Source organism: Rhamphochromis sp. 'chilingali' (genome assembly GCF_963969265.1).
Source record: "Rhamphochromis sp. 'chilingali' genome assembly, chromosome: 4".
NCBI lineage: Eukaryota > Metazoa > Chordata > Actinopteri > Cichliformes > Cichlidae > Rhamphochromis > Rhamphochromis sp. 'chilingali'.
Genome location: NC_137948.1, coordinates 29,674,234 through 29,692,355, shown reverse-complemented (window position 1 = coordinate 29,692,355; position 18,122 = coordinate 29,674,234). Strand labels below are relative to the sequence as shown.

The 18,122-nt window shown below is 39.8% G+C and overlaps 1 protein-coding gene across 1 annotated transcript in view; it reads right to left on the bottom strand.

Moving 5' to 3' along the window:
* The window catches only part of tmem131l (transmembrane 131 like), a 31,479-nt gene extending 13,644 nt beyond the window's left edge, over positions 1-17,835 (bottom strand). Inside the window, exons 1-7 of the mRNA XM_080881324.1 lie at positions 17,648-17,835; positions 16,824-16,897; positions 10,822-10,865; positions 5,141-5,212; positions 1,733-1,856; positions 1,503-1,619; positions 58-162 (exon numbers count right to left, since the gene is read on the bottom strand). Of these exons, the coding sequence (XP_080737450.1) occupies positions 58-162; positions 1,503-1,619; positions 1,733-1,856; positions 5,141-5,212; positions 10,822-10,865; positions 16,824-16,897; positions 17,648-17,771 (660 nt within the window). The 5' untranslated portion in view covers positions 17,772-17,835. The remainder of the gene's footprint in view (positions 1-57; positions 163-1,502; positions 1,620-1,732; positions 1,857-5,140; positions 5,213-10,821; positions 10,866-16,823; positions 16,898-17,647) is intronic.
* Positions 17,836-18,122: the final 287 nt, after the last annotated feature.

The window sequence follows — 18,122 nt, the reverse complement described above, 5'->3', positions numbered from 1 at the left end:
TTATTCAATACTCTGTGTGTCCTCCACAGAAAAACACAGAGACATTCAAGAAAGTACCTGAGTTTGGGTCAGCTTAATGCTCTGGATGTGAGGGAATATTAGCACACTATCCTTTCTTTGGACAGATTTTAATGATCCCTGGTCTTCTCCCACACCAAATACCTGAAAAACAAGCAGTTAACATTTATACTAAGAAACATCATCAGCAAGTACACAAACAAGTGTCATCAACACATACGAGTGTTTGGGATGATTTATTCCAGTCTGAATGCACATGGAAGAACTCAAAAACAATAAAGGCAAACTGGTTGAATATAGCTCCACTATATGTTTAAACTATGAAGAAAATTATGCAAAACTATCAAGTGCAAACATTACTGTATTAAAGACAGTGGCCTGTTATTGGCTCATGTTTACTTCGTTGTTGTGGCACTGTACCGATTGCAAACTTTAATTTCACATAGAAGTTTCTATGGTATCTTTTTTAAAATCACAGGTGTGATGGCTTGATCCTGATTATATCCTGAAATAAAGTCAAACTCTTATAATGCTGCTGTGATAATAACAGCAGCCTGTGAACACCCTTACTCCCAAAGCCACTCCTTAATAATAATCAAACCAGGAAACTGAGTTTTGTTGGTAATAAATAAATGCCAGAGGAGTTGCCAAGATGGCTGTTGAGTGTCGAGACTTGCCTATGACAACCGTCATTACACAGACTTAAGACTTTTGGATTTCTGTGGGCAGTCTCTGCATGCTTTGGTTTCAGTGTAGAGCCCAATTATGTCTGACATCCAACTTACAACTTAACTGATCCTGCTTCAAATACAGCAATTGCAAGTGACACAATTTTCAGTTAAGCCGAGCCTTGAAAGGCAAACATCTCTGACAAAGCTAACCAAAGGCTACAGTATTTAAGCAAGCTGAGGTTAGATAAACCCTAAAGTGGTCTCACAACCAGACTTTATTTTTCTTCTCCCTGTAGCAATCTACTTTAACTCGAGCTTGCAGAGCTGCAGTAAAATGCAAAAACATTTTCAGTGAAATAATTAAAGCCTCAAATACACACAAAAAAAAATAATTTATGAAACCGCGTGCTTTCTACCTCGAGGTAACAGCGGAGCCCTGAATAAATAAACGCTTTCTCCTACCAGCATTATTTCTCTTTATTTCTTTAGTCTCAGCCATGCTTTGCAAACAATTTTTGAATTAAACATAATTTGCATGCTCAACTTTCTAATGGCACAAAGATCAGCGTTTTGACTTGCGTGTGAGCGTGTGCACGTGGGACGAAGCAAGCATGAAACCAGCAGTCTGGTCAGCTTCTATTTTGGATAACACTTTCTTAGAGAATAACAAAAGCTGACATGACCGAGACTGTTTGTAAGCTCATACAAGGACACATACTGCGATAAAACAATAGCATGCAAACAGTAAGCAAATGCTTATCCCCTTATCTGGAGACACGAAGTGAGGGTAAAAAAAACACGTCTGCAACTCACCTGGTATGACAGCAGCCCATGGGCCGATGTGTTTATAAATAATGTGTTTTCTATATTGCCCTCCTCAGACGGGAGGAAAATTAGTTTAAAAGATGCCTTCCCCCTAGGAGGGATCACCTGGGTACAGAGAAAACACAAAGCAATAAGTTATTTGAACAAGATACACATTTTACTTCAATTGCAATTATTTCTAAGCATCACTAGTTGTTAAGAATCTTCTATGGACTTACTCTTCTGTGAAAGGAAGGTATGTAAAAATGCCTGCTGGATGTAAACATTGACAGCAGTGTGACAGGAACTTCCTGACTGGGGTTGTGTATATATATGGTTTCAGCTCTTGGCAGCCCCAGCGGCCTGTAAAGACACACATGAGAACGTTAGGATTCCCCAGTGAGTTACAGGAGTGCCATGGCTAGCTGAATAAATGGAGGTACACATCATTATAGTTCACTACATACACATCTATAAGAATATTCACACATGCCTGCATACCTTAGATCCCCCTGCTGCTCCCTGAGAAAGTGGGGTGTGCACGAACGTTTATTTAAAAATGCATAGTTTTGAAAGCGTACCCTGGGAGATTCTTTACATGCTGTTTAATTATGTAAACCACATTTCTCTATCCCAAATAATAACAGGTTTAAAGCTATAATATGAAGCTGAGCAAGACCAGTGGAGCTGAGCAAAGACGGTCACACTCAAGCCTTTGCACTTATATGAAAGTTAATCCTTTGTCCACTGTTAAGTCTATGTTTACAAATTCTTCCATAATAATTTAGATAAGCCTCATAGTTCTGATCCTCTGCAGTAGATCAGTAGCATTTTGCATTCTGTCAATACAGGGAAGCTGTAAGAGGAAACTCAAACGATTTGCATGGAAAAGATGAGTAACATGTATGAGCTCTTTTATTGTATCCAAACAAGCTGCCACTGTGAGAATTAAAACCACATACATACACAAATAAGCAAATAAGGAAGGCTATGAAAAGCTGGCTGTTATATCAAACAAACTCTCCCAGTCTGGCCACTTTTAATCTATTACAGTCACATGACGCTTCCTAGGGTTTTGTGTTAGGTGAATGCCTCCTACCCTGCCCTTCGCACAAGCACTTTAGGGGCCTTCAGAGTTACACACATCTGTATAACACCTTCTGTCATGAAGGATGTTAATGTTATTTTACCTGTGTATAACTGAAGTGGGACAACTTAAAAGCTGACAGTCTCACAGGTAAAGAGAGCTAGGTCCCAATACTAGGCAGATCAATACTCACATGACTTTTTTTTTCTCATTTAAAAAAAGAAAAAAGGGGGGTGGGGCTTTTGAGAACATGTTTCACATAATGTTCAGCCTGTTGGGCCAGCAAGCATTTGTTTAACACACATTACAATGTGATAATATGATAAGGACAAAAAGTTTCACAGTGCATCTCTTTCCTTCATTAACTTCACTTGACAGCGGTTTTATTCTTTGATATGTGGTAGCAGAAATCATTGAGCAAACAGCACTTGACCCCACTCTGCTCCAAGTACTACTGTTTTTGTTTTTCCTCCACAGTCTTTCCATTTGATCAGAGCAGTGCAGCTGTGCATGTACAGATCAAGTTAAGAGCAGCTTAAACAGTTTGTAATATAACCCATTTGCACTGACAACATATAGTGACGTACAGTCATTCTCAGCAGAGAACAAAGTCACGCTCCCGTTTTGTGAACTGTAATCTGAGCCTTTCTATTAAATGTTTGGTAGCCGGACCAGCTGCATGTGCGGGTAAGTGCATTTGAACCCATCCCTTTAAAGCTGTTTGCAAAGTGCAGTCTCAGTGTAGTAGGATTTACTGACATTTTGCCACTCGTTTCATCTTGTGTGTCTCTTCTGCTCAACATCGCAGGTAGAACAAAGTATACAACGACTTCTTCCTTCTCTGCGGGGGAAGCTCAGGAACACAGGAGTCTTATTTTTACTGGTTTAAAATTAGAAGTGCAAGTTATGCACTGACATAAAGTGAATTACTACACAAGACTTATTTTAAATTGAGTAAAAGTAAAGAGTAAGATATGAGTCTGTTACTCAGCTCATACTTGTCTACACATCTGAATGGCAAATTGAATAAGTGGGGTATTTAAGTCGCTTTAGCCTCTGTACAGCTGCTGCTGCCACCTCTGCAAGCTCGTTTGAACTCCACCTCCAACCCAGCTCCTCCTTTCCATGCTGGGTTTGAAATAATCCACGTCATGTCTGCTGCTCTCTTCTGTATATGCATGAGTATGAATGCTCCTGTCTCACAACAAATGAATGCAGAGAGAAAAGCTATTTTACTCGCCTGTAGTTGTCTTGAGTGAAATGCACACAAACAGAGGCACCTCAGCTCTGAACAATTATGAAAAGGTTTCATTTAGAGATCTATATAAAGAACTACACAATATGGCATTACAGTATATAATTTGAGACAATTTTAAAAACGGGCTGGGGGAAAAAAAAAAAAGACACTTTGCAGCAGAAAATCATGAAACTCTTCATATTACCAGACTCTTCATTTGAGACAAGCCTCAACTGAAGCATCTTTTGCTTCCTGTTTGTCAGTCAGAGCGACTTTACTTTCATTTTAGGCAAATGAACTGCATGTACAGCAGAATTTAAATCAAGCGAGACTGTGGTCAAATTCAATCGTTTCTACTTTTTCTTCCAACAATCAGCCTGATCAAACATGTATGGATTACATGTAATGCCAAATTTTCACCAAGAGGCACAAAAATACTCTTGATATTGGCAAACATGATCTTCTTAACCGCATCAAAATGCCATGCTCTAATAATATTGTTTGGAATGCCAAACTAGGCGCTCCAGCATGCTTAAGATAAAACACAGTGCTTGGTGCGGTTTGCATCACTTGCAGTTCCCCTGCTCAAATGTACTTTGTTGTTCTTATGAACAAGTTCATTTTTGTTCTCTTTGGCCACATATATCAACCGATTTGAGTCGGTGTTACTGTTAGAACCACAACGTTATCCCACAACTCATGTATAAAAAGGAAACCACAAAATGGTGAGTGGATGGGGAGTCTTATAGTACTATTTTAAAATTAATTGTAACTCCCAGAAGCAATTTCATTCTAGTGTCCAAATATGTATCTAATACTGGGATATCTTTTGCCTTCTGCATTCCAAATCTATGACATAAAATATGAACTAATAAAAGCTGCTTGTGACTGTTTACCTTTAAGCAGAAGCAATGGGGACTGCCGTGCAACCACAGTATTGTGCCTAATAGACCGTGTGTTTTGGGAGTATCAAGGCAAACAAGTTCTTCAACCCTCTGCAGTGTGTCTGGATGCTGGAAAACCAAACTGACTGCTATACTTGGCTATTCTAACAATGAAGGGCCCTCAGTTTATGAAATGCTCCCTTCTATAGTATTCATCACAGTGACAGATGACACCACTGGCTTGCTTTAGCTCTACATTAAAATAACTCAGTTGGGTTTTCCACATCATTCATTTGAGATGGCAAAATCAAATCACATTTTTCCCCCTTGTCTTATGCTGCTGACTATATAGTTAAAGCTGTCATCCTCTTCAGTACAATATTAACAACAGCAATGCTTGGATAGAAATATTAAAGCAGAAAGTGAGAGCAGCACTTACTGGGTCCCAAACTCTAACACTGGAGGCTGAAAATGCAAAGCCTTCCCATTCTCCTGCATATACGGGGAGGAGCTGTTGATCAAAAGAAAAACAAGCAAAAACAAACTGTTACCATTTGTGCATTTTGACTGAACACAGAAAAGTTGCAAAGCTCATAAACAATTGTTTAGGATCTTCAAAAACTGTAGATCAAAGAAAAAAGACTATTTTAAATGAATAACTGTGAGTGTTTGTCAGATTTAGTGACAAGTGAAAGATATGATGAGTAAGCAATCAATACTTCTAAAAATACGTCTGCAGATGCAGAAGTCATTGTTGCTTCTGTAAAGTGCAAATACAGATATACTTTTTGTAAACAAAGACATTTATTGCACTCGTCCTCATGGACATTATTCATTTTATTTTTATTTATACCCCATAATATAAATATCTTTGACTATTTTCTTATTGACAGTACGGAGCTTGAGTACCACCAAATTATTACATCTGAGTTTTGGAAAACAAGCATTTTTTTTTGTTGTCATTTGGTCACAAACTGTTTTTTCCAAAACCTGGGCTCATGCTGAACTCTGAACGTTATCATATCTGAAGACAAAGTTCATCCCTGACAGCAGAACAACAAAGTATTTATACACATAAAAACCGCGACTCTAAAGCTCTGCTACAAGGACCAAAGTTAAACACCAAAAAAGTAAGGAAGGGAGAGTGACACTGCTATTTTACAGCCATCTTATCAGTAAAGCCAACGCCCTCAAAATAATGGCAACAGTGCCCGTGAGCAATGAATTTTATGTCCACAAGATACATCGCACATCCCGCTGTATGCTGAAAAAACAAAACAGCATAGTTCAGATCATATACATCTTTAATTTACCTCAGTTTACTATACTTCTGTAGCTCTATCCTGAGCTGCCAAGTGTACGTACAGTAAACAATGCAGGAGAGTAATACTGAAAATGGTCAATTCATACAGCAACTACTGTCCTTCAGCGATACTTCCTTATACGCACACACACCAACTGGGCAAGCTAGATTTTGTTAGAGATACACAAAAGGGGTGGCATCTTCTGCTGGCCATTGTAGCTAGAGAGAATATCTCACAAACTGCTAGTTATGTTAGTACCAGTTCCTCATATCAGTCACCGATGGCCATCTACCACAACTACTTATAGTATTATGGGGTCTGCTATCACAGCACGAAAGCATGGGTGCAGGAGAGGAAGTGACTGAGCTGCTGGTGTGGCCACATTCTAAGTCTCACGACACAGCTAGAGGTGGAAGACGCTCACTTCTATATAAGGGCAACATATGTGCTAATACACAACAGACCAAATGAAAACCACTTTGTAAGCAGCGCAGAGCTGTGTTGTGTATCTGATGTCAGAAAATGGGCCGTCACTAAAAACACCACAAGGATAACAAAGAATTTTTAAGGCACGCGTTTATTTTCTCTTTAAAAGTAACAAGTACTTTGACTGAGTCTGGATCTGCTCTTTTTCTGATGTCAAGCCTCTTCTCACAGATCTGACTCAGTGTTAGCGTAATTTTTGTTTGTCCTTGACTGCTCTTTTTAAAGGTGAACAGATTAATAACTCTTAAAGCTATTTTTTTAAAGAAAAAAATGATGATGAAGTAACAGGTCTACTGGGACACCAAGATATCCACAAGGCATTTCTCTCTCCCGGAAATCATGGGATTTGGGATTTTGGGGGTTACTAAAAGGGGTTACTAATTTTGGGGTTACTAATTTTGGACTTGGGGAATACGTTTTAATATAAGCAAAGTTCAGAACAAATGGCGCACAGTCAAAGCAAGAGGACCCTGTGCAAAAATGATCACACACTGAAGATGGCCACGGTTTACAGGAAGGTCTGTACCTTTGGTTTTGGTGTTTGGTGAACAGTGTTTACTGCTGAGTGGAAAAATTACAAACTTAACATGCTATGTTGTTGAAAAAAGCCATGATTGATTTTACACTCAGGTCCACTACACTTTTATACACAGGTAGCTGAAGAGAAACAGGTGAAATAACAAATCTGCTCTTAAGGAACTGTTTATCTTGTCTACTCTACCCTCTGGCCAATCAGTAGGTGCAAAGAGAAGGATATGTAAACAACAACAGTTTATTTCAGACTAAACAACGCCCAGTATTCATAACGGGTGTTGGAGTTTGCAAAAGGTCACAAATATAAATATAAAAAGGCACCAACTCTGTCGAACACCATTTTCATTGGCCGATACAAACGTTGTGATCATACAAGTCATTTGACAGTAAAATGGAAAATCAGGAAATCTGATGCTGTACTTGTTAAAACAGAAGATACAAAAACATCCCAAGTGTGAAAAAATGCTCCCCCCAACTTGACTAAACCGGCAATGATACAGCTATCAACCAGTGTGAATAAATAGATGGACATACAATTTCATAATTACCAGCAATGTTCTGCATGAATGTATTAAACGAGTAAACGGGAGGGAAAATAAAATTATTGGTTCTGCTGGTCCAGTCCTCTTAAAAACCACATTCAGACCCCATAAAATTAGCTCTTTATGATTATCAACATATCAGCAGAGCACAGTAATTGTGATAACTGCAGAATTCAGATGCTACACCTTCTCTTGAAGGTGGTGTAGCAATACAGTGACACTTCTGAAAACGTTTCAAAGAGAAACACGTGCAAATGGATGTCAAGTAAATACTGAGTTAAAGAAAGAATGAAGGCACAAATATAATAAAAAAAAAAAACACAGATGAACTGGCTGTGGCTTGTTCAGAGGAACAGTGCCTATTGCATTACATAATAAGGGCTTCCCTCTCACGTTCAGTATAGCTCTAATTGTTTATTGATTTCTAGCCCGTTAAACAGTATCATCTCAGTCTTAGAGTGGAAAAACTGTGTGTGGGTGATTGTATGAGGGGTCAAATGTGAAAGGGAAATGAGGTTGTGTGCTTGTACAGAGGAGTCCCGTGCCATGGCTAGCATTGTTGTTTCAAGCTCAACAGTTTCACCACATTCATATAATTAAAAGCACACTTCTCTACTGACTCGGAATAAAAGACCACCTGCAGAACAATGTTAACTTCTGCAAAAATTCTGAACAAATGTTAAAATGCAAAGTGAAACACACTCCTCTCTCTGTAGTGGTGAGTAGTGTCAGGCTTCGTTCAGATCTTCAAAGGTTAGCTGGGGGCTTTTACCTTGTCATGTGCATTAGGAACTTGGAATTTGCTGTAAATTCAAAAGCAGCTGCCCATGAAGAAAAACCCAGCCTCTTAACAAGCACACCACAGAGCTGTAGTCTCAGGGTTCTGTCCACTGCCACAGTACAAAAATAACAAGTTATGTTTGGTGCTATTTGAGCTCTTGGATATAACTCAAATAAAGTCAGTGTTAGGCTAGCAGTGACCTGAGCCACGCTCCAGGGAAAGGGTTAGGACTAGACAAGGGTTTAGATCAACTTTATTCACAGACGTGTGAACTGACAATGACGTTAAATCCACATGCCACAGTATTAACAGTATACCTCGATAAAGCATTATCATAAATGATCCTGGTGGAGAATAAAGTAAAAAGGCCTAAAAAGAGAAGGATGTAGGACTAAGATATTTTGACGCACAAGAGCACAGACAGAGATATCATTAACCTCTGCATATGCTGCCTGCTTTGCTCTTTAGGCTGGGAGAGGGTGACGGCAGGCCTGGCAAGTGCCTGATAACCCAGGCACGAGAGGCCTCACGGCTCAGGAGGTCTTGAGGTCAACCAGAACTGCAAAGCCTCTTTTGCTTCTCACCTCTCAAGATTTAAAAATAGTCATATTCCCACACTGTTCACCAACTGCTGTCTACATGCAAATCACATTAACCTCAAGATGCTTGTCAATTTAAAACAGCTACAGATTTAGTCTTTCACGTTTATGAAAGCTGGCATTGGCTAAAAGCTATTTATTTTAACAAAAGGTTTTAGTGATAATGTTTTTTAATAATCAACACTGACTGCATGATATAAAAATACATTTATTTTGATATTACTAAATTAATTAAGTTGCCTGCTAAACTCCATATGTGGTCTATTCAGACACTTTCTATTGCAAATATTAAATGAATTTACTAAACTACTGCATGCTGATGCTGACGAGTGCACTGAAATGTCTCTGTGGTAAGGTAGCATCAAAATCAACCCAATATTAAAATGGTACAAAGAATTGAGAATTTCTTCAACCTGACAACCAATTACAAACGATTTGATCAAGTACCTTGCATATTCCACAAACATTTCTCCTGGTTTTCCTTTTTGGATCTTTCAAATAAATATGATGATTCCCATTTAGAAGCAATCTGTCATTCCGAAACAGAAAGACTATGTTTATATGACCAAAGTAGCGCTAGTATCTTTTAAATTTGTGTTCTATTGATATCCAATCATATGCAGCATGCATGTATCTTTTCTTTCTTTGCAAACCCTTCCTTCTCTCCATTTTTTCCTCCTTACTCCCAAACTCATATCAGGGACCTTGCTTTAGGTTCCAAGAAAACGAAAAATGCTTCTAGTTGTGCCAGTAAAATAATCACTTTGAGTAAAGACAGGAAGAAAACACCTTTCTGGGAACATTGGACTGCCATGTATCTGACTCTCTTTGCATGAGTGCAAACCAAAGAATGTGCAGGACAGAGGCCAGATATGCTGTCATAAACGCATTAGCTCCACAAAGCAGCCTTAGAAGGTTTCTTTTTTTTGAGAGAAAAACAGAAAGTACTTTCTCATTTGATTCATTCAAACTAAACTGCTACAATGAGCTCACCATCCACAGTGAGTTTGACTAGACCGTCTGCTCCCAGCAAACAAAACCCATTCAGAGACCGTGACAGAGAAAACATGTACGCCTTTTTCAAAACACGCAGATAATTCAAGAAATCAGGGATCATGAGACTGGGTTAGGAACACACTGATAAGCAGAACAAATAATGGAACAGTTATCAAAAAAATCTTATCTTTTAAGGCAGGAAACACTGCCTTAAAGATAATCAGTACAGTCTCAGAGATTGTATTGAACCAGCATAGGCACTAGAGATTTTACTGACATTTATTCTGCTCAACAATTATTTTTGGAAAGATAACCAAGAAGGCTAAGGCAAGAAAATATTTACAAGTGCAATTGAACATGCCTCAAGATTGCTCCGTTTCTGAGCAGCCATCAACACCACTAGCCTGATAGTGAGCAACACTATGAGCTGTTGAGATTCTGAAGAAAACGTCTATTTTTCCAACCAGTTTTAAGCAGGAACAGAAACAGATGGGAAAGACAGAGCTCCCCTCCTTTTTCTTTCAAGGAGTTCTAAAATTAGGCAGGAATTTGGTTCTGTGCCTCTGTAACGCACGCCCCCAAACTCTCTCCATCACACCCCCTCACTCACCAAAATAAACAACACAGTCTTTGCCAGCATGCAGGCAAAGACTTTAAGCTAGTTACACTGAAACCACACTGCATCATTTGTCTGTGTGAAGAGAAAAAACACGTCACCCAGCAGCTACAGTTTAACGCTGCATATTACACAAATCCCTTGACGCAACATCTTTAAATATAGATGACAAGATCTCTATGTAGGTTTGTTATTTGTTGGTCATCATGCGTCTTGTTGGCAAGTCTCTACCTAGGTATTTAGTTTTAGCTGATAAGCTTACCTGCCCTCGAGTGGAAGACCCTCTTTTCTTCGCTCCTTCTCCACCTGAAATTTGATGGAAAAAAACAAAAACAAAACATGAACCAATTTGCATCAAATTTGATTTTACTGTGAACCTGGAACAGTCAGTGGAAACTTAAAATGGCATTAGAGCTTGTGCATCCTGGCTCTAACCTCATGTCTGCCAGTGTTGGTGGACTGTCATGCAGTTCTTAGAACAGGGCAATAAGAATCTGCTTTATGGATGACTACATCTTCTCTCTACTAAAAAGGGCGTTTTATGTCTGAACTCATCTTTACAATGGACCCCCCTCAATCTACACACAATACTTCATCCACAGTGACAATGCAAAAATGATGTCCTTGCACAGAAATATCCCATTTAAGTAGGTATTCACACTTGAGCTTATGTGTATCCTAAGATCGCCCTGAAGATGTGCTTCAACTTGTTAAGACCTCATGTGCCCCTAATTCAATTCACTGAATAATCTGGGAAGGACACTGTTTGCCTATAAGGTCTCAAAGCTGATAAAGTAAGTCATAGTGAAAACTAAGCCATGACCCAGCCTTGAAATATTTACGCAGACCTGTGAAACAGGACTGTTTCCAAAGACTAATTTGAGGAATGATACAATGTCAGCACCATTATAAGTTTCCAGATCATGTTAGCCTCCATCATTCTCACAGGGAAGATATTTGTAAGCAGAGTCTTCATAGACTTGAGCACACAACCAAACTGATTAATTGGAATTGAGAATGATGAACTTCAGTTTGACAATGAAGATCATCTAGACTTCCTTTGTAATGCTGGGAGGACCTTATAGAAAGACAAACAATGGTGCAGCACTCACCAATCAGATGGTAAAAGAAACTATACATAACTAAGTCACAAAACAACCCACAGGGGGGCTCGTCTCAAGACACCTGAATAAATCAGATCATGAAAAGCAAAATCCTCAGGTAGCCATGGCTAAATAGTCTGAATAGTAAACCTTTTCCACCTAATGTTAGGTAGTTAATTTGTGGGTTTGACCATCAATTGAACTGTTTAATTGGCACTGAACACTACACCGTCTGAGAAAGTATGATTATACATAAGTAACATAAGTAACAGTCTTTTCTAATTCTGTTTTGTTCAGTTTACCGCAGGGCTCGCAAAATCGCTAGTCAACAGGGTGATATTCACAGGTGGGCAGACGTGAGCAGGTGAGGTACTGGAGCCTCGAAGAGGTTTGCCCACAGGAAGCGAAGATAAGAGTTACTGAGATAATCCTTGACTAATCAAAGAAAAATTGGCAGATAAGTCGACGACTAAACTGATCTTTAGTTGCAGCCCTAATATACACATAAAAATGATTTTGGTGTATTCCAATTTCTGTGAACTTATACTGTCAGCATTAACAATAATCTTTTAAAGGTTTTCTCTTTTTCTTTTTTTAACTTAAACTGATCCATGTTCATGATAAAACACTGACTGTTTATATAACTTTCAAAATCTGCACACATTTTCAGGATCATCAAATCAAATCAATTCAAATCACTTTTATTGTCACATCACATGTGCAGGTACATTGGTAGAGCACATGTGAGTGAAATTCTTGTGTGCGAGCTTCACAAGCAACAGAGTTGTGCAAAATACAATAACATAAACAGGCAAAATATACGAATGGCTAAATCTGAAACTAATAAATATATGTACAATATATAATAGTATATGCAAAAAAAAATTTTTCTGGATGTGTATACTAAATGTTTTTCTACGTGTGTGTGTGTGTGTGTGTGTATACACATATTTTAAAATTAAATAGAGTCAACAATAAATAAAATATATAAAAATATACAGAGTTGAGACATGTGCAAAAAAGTGGCATTAATGTACAGTGTGGAGTGCATAATGTTGAAGTTCCAGTAGTGGAGGTGAGGTGTCTATTAAGTGTTCAGCAGTCTGATGGCCTGGTGGAAGAAGCTGTCTCTCAGTCTGCTGGTACGGGACCGATGCTGCAGAACCTCCTTCCTGATGGAAGTAGTCTGAACAGTTTATGGCTGGGGTGACTGGAGTCCTTGATGATCCTCCCCGCTTTCCTCAGGCACCGCTTCCTGTAGATGTCTTGGAGGGAGGGAAGCTCACCTCCAATTATCCGTTCAGAGCACCGCACTACTCTCTGGAGAGCTTTGCGGTTGTAGGCAGTGCTGTTGCCATACCAGGTGGTGATGCATCCAGTGAGGATGCTCTCAATGGCACAGTGATAGAAGGTCCTGAGGATGCGGGGGCTCATGCCAAATCTTTTCAGTCTCCTGAGAAAGAAGAGGCGCTGTTGCTCCTTCTTCACTGTTTTGTTTGTGTGTACTGACCACGTAAGATCCTCAGCCAGATGTACACCAAGGAACCGGAAGCTGCTCACTCTCTCCACAGCAGCGCAGTTGATGGTGATGGGGGTGTGTACTTCTCTGCACCTCCGGAAGTCCACTATCAACTCCTTTGTCTTTGCGACGTTGAGGGTGAGATGGTTGTCTTGACACCAGTGGGTCAGGGCGCATCTATGCCCACCCAGTTAAATTAATAAAGTACCGCAGACTACATCAGTTCAAATGATTCCTGTTTGCAGCTAATAAATGTCACACACAAATAACGGGAACCAAACGTGGACAACACAAAAACGCAAGAATATCTCTGAACAACTGAGTTCAGCTCAGATTTGCCGGTCACATCCTTCTGCTACCGGACCCGAGACCTGCCCATGTTGCGGTTCTGTGGAACCCGAAGAATGGAAAGAGACGGCAAGGAAGACCCAAAATAACATGGAGGAGGACTTTCCTTGAAGATTTACGCTCAGCCGAACTGTCATGGGATGAAGCAAAAACTGCTGCGATGGACCGAGTTCAATGGCACTCTCTTGTCGCCCAATGCGCCGATCGGTGCGGGAGGGTCTAAGTAAGTTGGTGGCATTTAACAAAACGTCACTTTTTTTTAAAAAGTAGGAAATGCATTAGCAGATTTAGAATTGAACTGTAGAAGACCTGACCATTACAGCTGATTGTAAAATAACATGGGACAACTTGAATGGCGTTCTAAAAGAAATTTTTGAAGGATCCTTTAACAGATTTAAAAATGTCTTATCTGCACAAAAACTGGTTCCTATTTGTATCATATTGGCAACCAAAAACCCATAAGCGAAATTTAAATGCTTTACAAGCAATGGATATAGAACACTATTAATCACCATGAAAAACAACTATGCTCTTTAATTCTTCTTTTTCTGATGTACACATAGGTTTCCTGCAGAATAAAAAGCATGCTACCAGTCATTCCTTCCAGTATTACATTTGTGTGAAGTAGGAATCTAGTTACCCAAAACATTTCCCATGTACTAAGCACTGTTTTATGGTAACAGTAGTGATGGGAATATTTAACTGAAAGCTGTTACTTCTGTAACAGATCTAACCCCGATTTCTGTAATAAAGGTGTGTAATATGCTCTGCATGCTCAGGGTAACAAAGTGCAACACTTCCTTGGTCCTATTTTGAAAGTTCACTTGCTGATAAGGGAGTGCCCTAGGTCTTCCTACCTCATATTTTACTGTCCTACTGGCTCAGTAGCTAGGCTTCTTTTCTGGCAGGTTCAATAATTTAGGTGGCGATGGGAGTCCTTGTCTTTACATTCTAAAGTAAGCTGGAGGGCCACTCTAACCAGAACCTGCAGCAGATGGAGAAATGGTTCATGTGCTGCTAAGTAGAGCTCACCAAGGACGCAAAGCACAACAAGGACTACTCTCAGCAGCTGCAGTCTGAGACAGTGGATTGGAGTTAACGTGCTGGATGAGAGGCTAACCGAACGACAGCTGATTCATTTCTTAGCTATTTTCCCCCCCTCTTCTGCTATTTGCAGAAGTTGAACATACATACTGAATTATTTAATAACTGTGAAACTGCATGAGTCTTCTTTCAAGACAGATATGTACATAAATATATTGCCATTGCAAAAACAGCCCTGGGCAAGACATTGAAGCTAAAATTAGTCACAATGGAAGTTAGATCCACAGCTATTATTGTGCAAGTGTGCAAGTTTCTGGTGTTCTTCCAAATAGGCAATTTTTAAAGCAATTGATGTTTCATGCATAGTGCTCAAGCACAGTATAAATTTGTGTAAATAAAATAAAATAAAATTCAGCTATAAGAGAAAAATGCAGAAATTTCCATTAAATGATGTAAGGCAGACATATTGCCTTCGCTGCACACGGACCAGTGAAGCCACAAAAAGCCCTGGGGTGTGTGTGAGTGGGTGAACAAGAAACACTGTAAATTGCTTTGTAGAACTGCTAAGGGTAAAAACGCTTCATAACAGCCGACCATTTAACCACATAAACCTTTCCCCAGCATAGCAGAAACTACAGGCCTCAGCCTGAAAAGCTCCAGCTGATGTAAATTTCTTTCAAGAACTCAAACACCTTTAATAGTTCAACTAAATGAAACAAAAATAATTTCACTAGAGTGTGCACAACAATAAAATAAAAGCTTATGCTGCTCACTGCAGCAGCTGAGCTGATAAAGCACGAAAAGGAATATTCACAAGCACAGCAGCAGTGTTTGTAAACGATGAGTGCAGAAATGACAAAACCCAAACAGGAAGATGAAGCAGATAAAACTGCAATTTAAAATTACCAGGGAACTTCAACCAATATCATTAGACCTGACCCATAAAGCATGTTAATGGTTACAAAAAGCACAAGCAAAGGAAACATGCAGCATTTACTGCAAGTATTACAGGAATGTATTTACAGCCCAGATTTGATTCTGACGATATATCTGCACATATGACACTGCATCTCCAGCATCACTACTTCAGTGAGCCCACAGCACTGGGGTAGAAGATAGACATCCATGTTATGCTCTGTTTCACATAGCTCATGTAACTGAGACAATCGCTCCATCCAATACTACATATGACACTCAACAATGTCAACAAGCCAGTCACCTGCTAACTGATCTGCAAGGTAAGTGTGGAAAAACAAAACACAAAAGAAACATCAAATTCCTCCCCTCGGCATATGAATTATTTATCAGCGTATACAACTCACACTAAGAACTATCTGCAATGCTGAATCAACTGCTTCGGTGTTATCTCTGGTCTTTGGCAATTACCGTAGGGTGCACACCACAAAGCAAGCTTGTAAAAAGTATACTATACAGTGGCAAAAATAAACTCTCTGCAAATGTTTCTGTGCAAAGGAGGCCGGCTTTTAATCTTTTAATTGAACACAAAAGAATAATATTGAACTCTTTAAAAAAAAGAAAAGGTATGCAAATAGTTTAGTTTGCATCTAGTTTTTCACCTAAAGCAGCCAAACTCTCAACACTGTCTCCTTGCAGAGTTTTTCAGGAAAAATGCCACACACCCCTTTCAGGTAACCTGACAAGCCAGCTGGTGACTTCATGATAGGTTTATCAGTAAACACCGAACTTGTGCTGTTTACCCTTGCTCTTGCCTCACAATTACATAATAATCACAAACACCCAAACACCTCATTGAAAATGACTGGAAGTACTTAAAAAAAACCCAACAACAACAAAAAAGAACTGCATAACCTAGACTAAAATGTGTGAACCACAAAGCCGGAAGCAACTGCGAAGAAGTCTTCAGGCTGTCAGCGTGTGTTACTAACTGAACTCCACAATGGATAGCACGTACAAAAGAAAATAAGGAGGAGCCACATGACAGGTGACCTCCCGCTCTGCCTTCACTTTGGAGTTGTTTAATGAACTGTGACTACTAGCAAGATAACTTTTCTTGATAACTGTGTTGACAAAATCGTGGCTGGGTATTGACGAGTTTTTCCCTCTCAAACACACCCAAATCAGTCTGCAAACTGAGTCCAAAAACATCGGTGATGCTTTAACCCACACGTGTTCACTCATGCTGTCTGATGAGCTTCTTATTCTTTTTTTTTTTTTGGAAGTGTGCACATAAAGAGGCAAATACAAACACAGCCATTAGAAGGCACCTACCTGAAGCGGGACTAATGGCTCTGCATCCTCTGGTTGCCAGACCTCGACCACGCTGGGTGATATCTGACTCAGAGCTTTGTAGGGAACAAGAAATCAAATTAACAGTTAGGTGCTGCCCTGAGAAACTGGGCAACATGGAAAACAACACACTCTGGTGGAAATGCATCCAAAGCACCCGAAAAGATAATAATTATAACATAAGTAATTAAACCTGCCAAGCCACAGTAGCATCATCTCTTATTACGAATGAATCAAGGGAAACGGAGTGGGCGAGAATGACAGGCAAGTGAGGAAATGAAGCCTCACAAAGGCTGTTTGCTAGCTGCTTGTTTAGCTGGGGGTTAGCTCGGTGGCTAACGAACTTGGGGAAACATCTCCCCTGCTGCTGCAGCAAACACGACTGTATGGTCATGTAAAGGGCAGCTTACAACACCGCGTAGATTTATTACAGTAACAGCCGCTAAGTGGACGTTCAAAGTCTCGACAACCCGCTACTTCCATGTCTGAGCAACTCAGTTTCGTTAAATCAAACAGCAGAGGGGAATTGGAAGCTAGCAAGAACTCACATTAGCGGGGTGATAAAGCACTAGCTACAAACCTCTCCCGAGTAAAAACAAAATAAAAATAAAAACACCACTTTAACTTTTATTTTCATTATTTTTCATACACTTAGACTGGCTGTGGACATTTCAACTCGTTTCTCGTCTTCCACAATAACAGCCTAGCAAAATTAAAGCACATTTCTTCTCTTTTTTTTTTCTCTGCAACGGTCGCGTGAACGTACCAGCCCCCCAAAGCGGAAAATAAAGACGAGAATAACAAACCTTGGAGCTGAGCACCTCCGTGCTGGACGCAGGGTAAAAGTAACTGTAGTATTCCTAGTAGTATATTGATCCACGTTTTCCTGTGACAGTGGCTGCCTTGGTGGAAGTCTTGTAGCCCCGCCATGCTGCCCGCTCTGCTAGCAGCCTGCCTTGTGTTTCGCTGCGTTGGTCTTTCTTTCTCTCAGCAAGCAGAAGCAGCAGCAGTTCCCTCCCTCTCTCCCTCCCCGCCTGCTCAAGCAGGCTACAGGCACTGCAGCGAGGCACGAGGTAGAAAGCCAACAAATACCATTAAAAAATAATAACAAGTCTTTATGCAACCCTACATAAAACTGTAAAGTAGCCGAATACTCGAGGTGAAACAACTGATCAAACGCTGTATTGAATCAAATGCTGATATTTCTGACTAGCTTTAGTTAAGAGCTGCTATTTGATATTAGAAATTAAAACATAGTTAAACTTATCTGCACTTCAACCC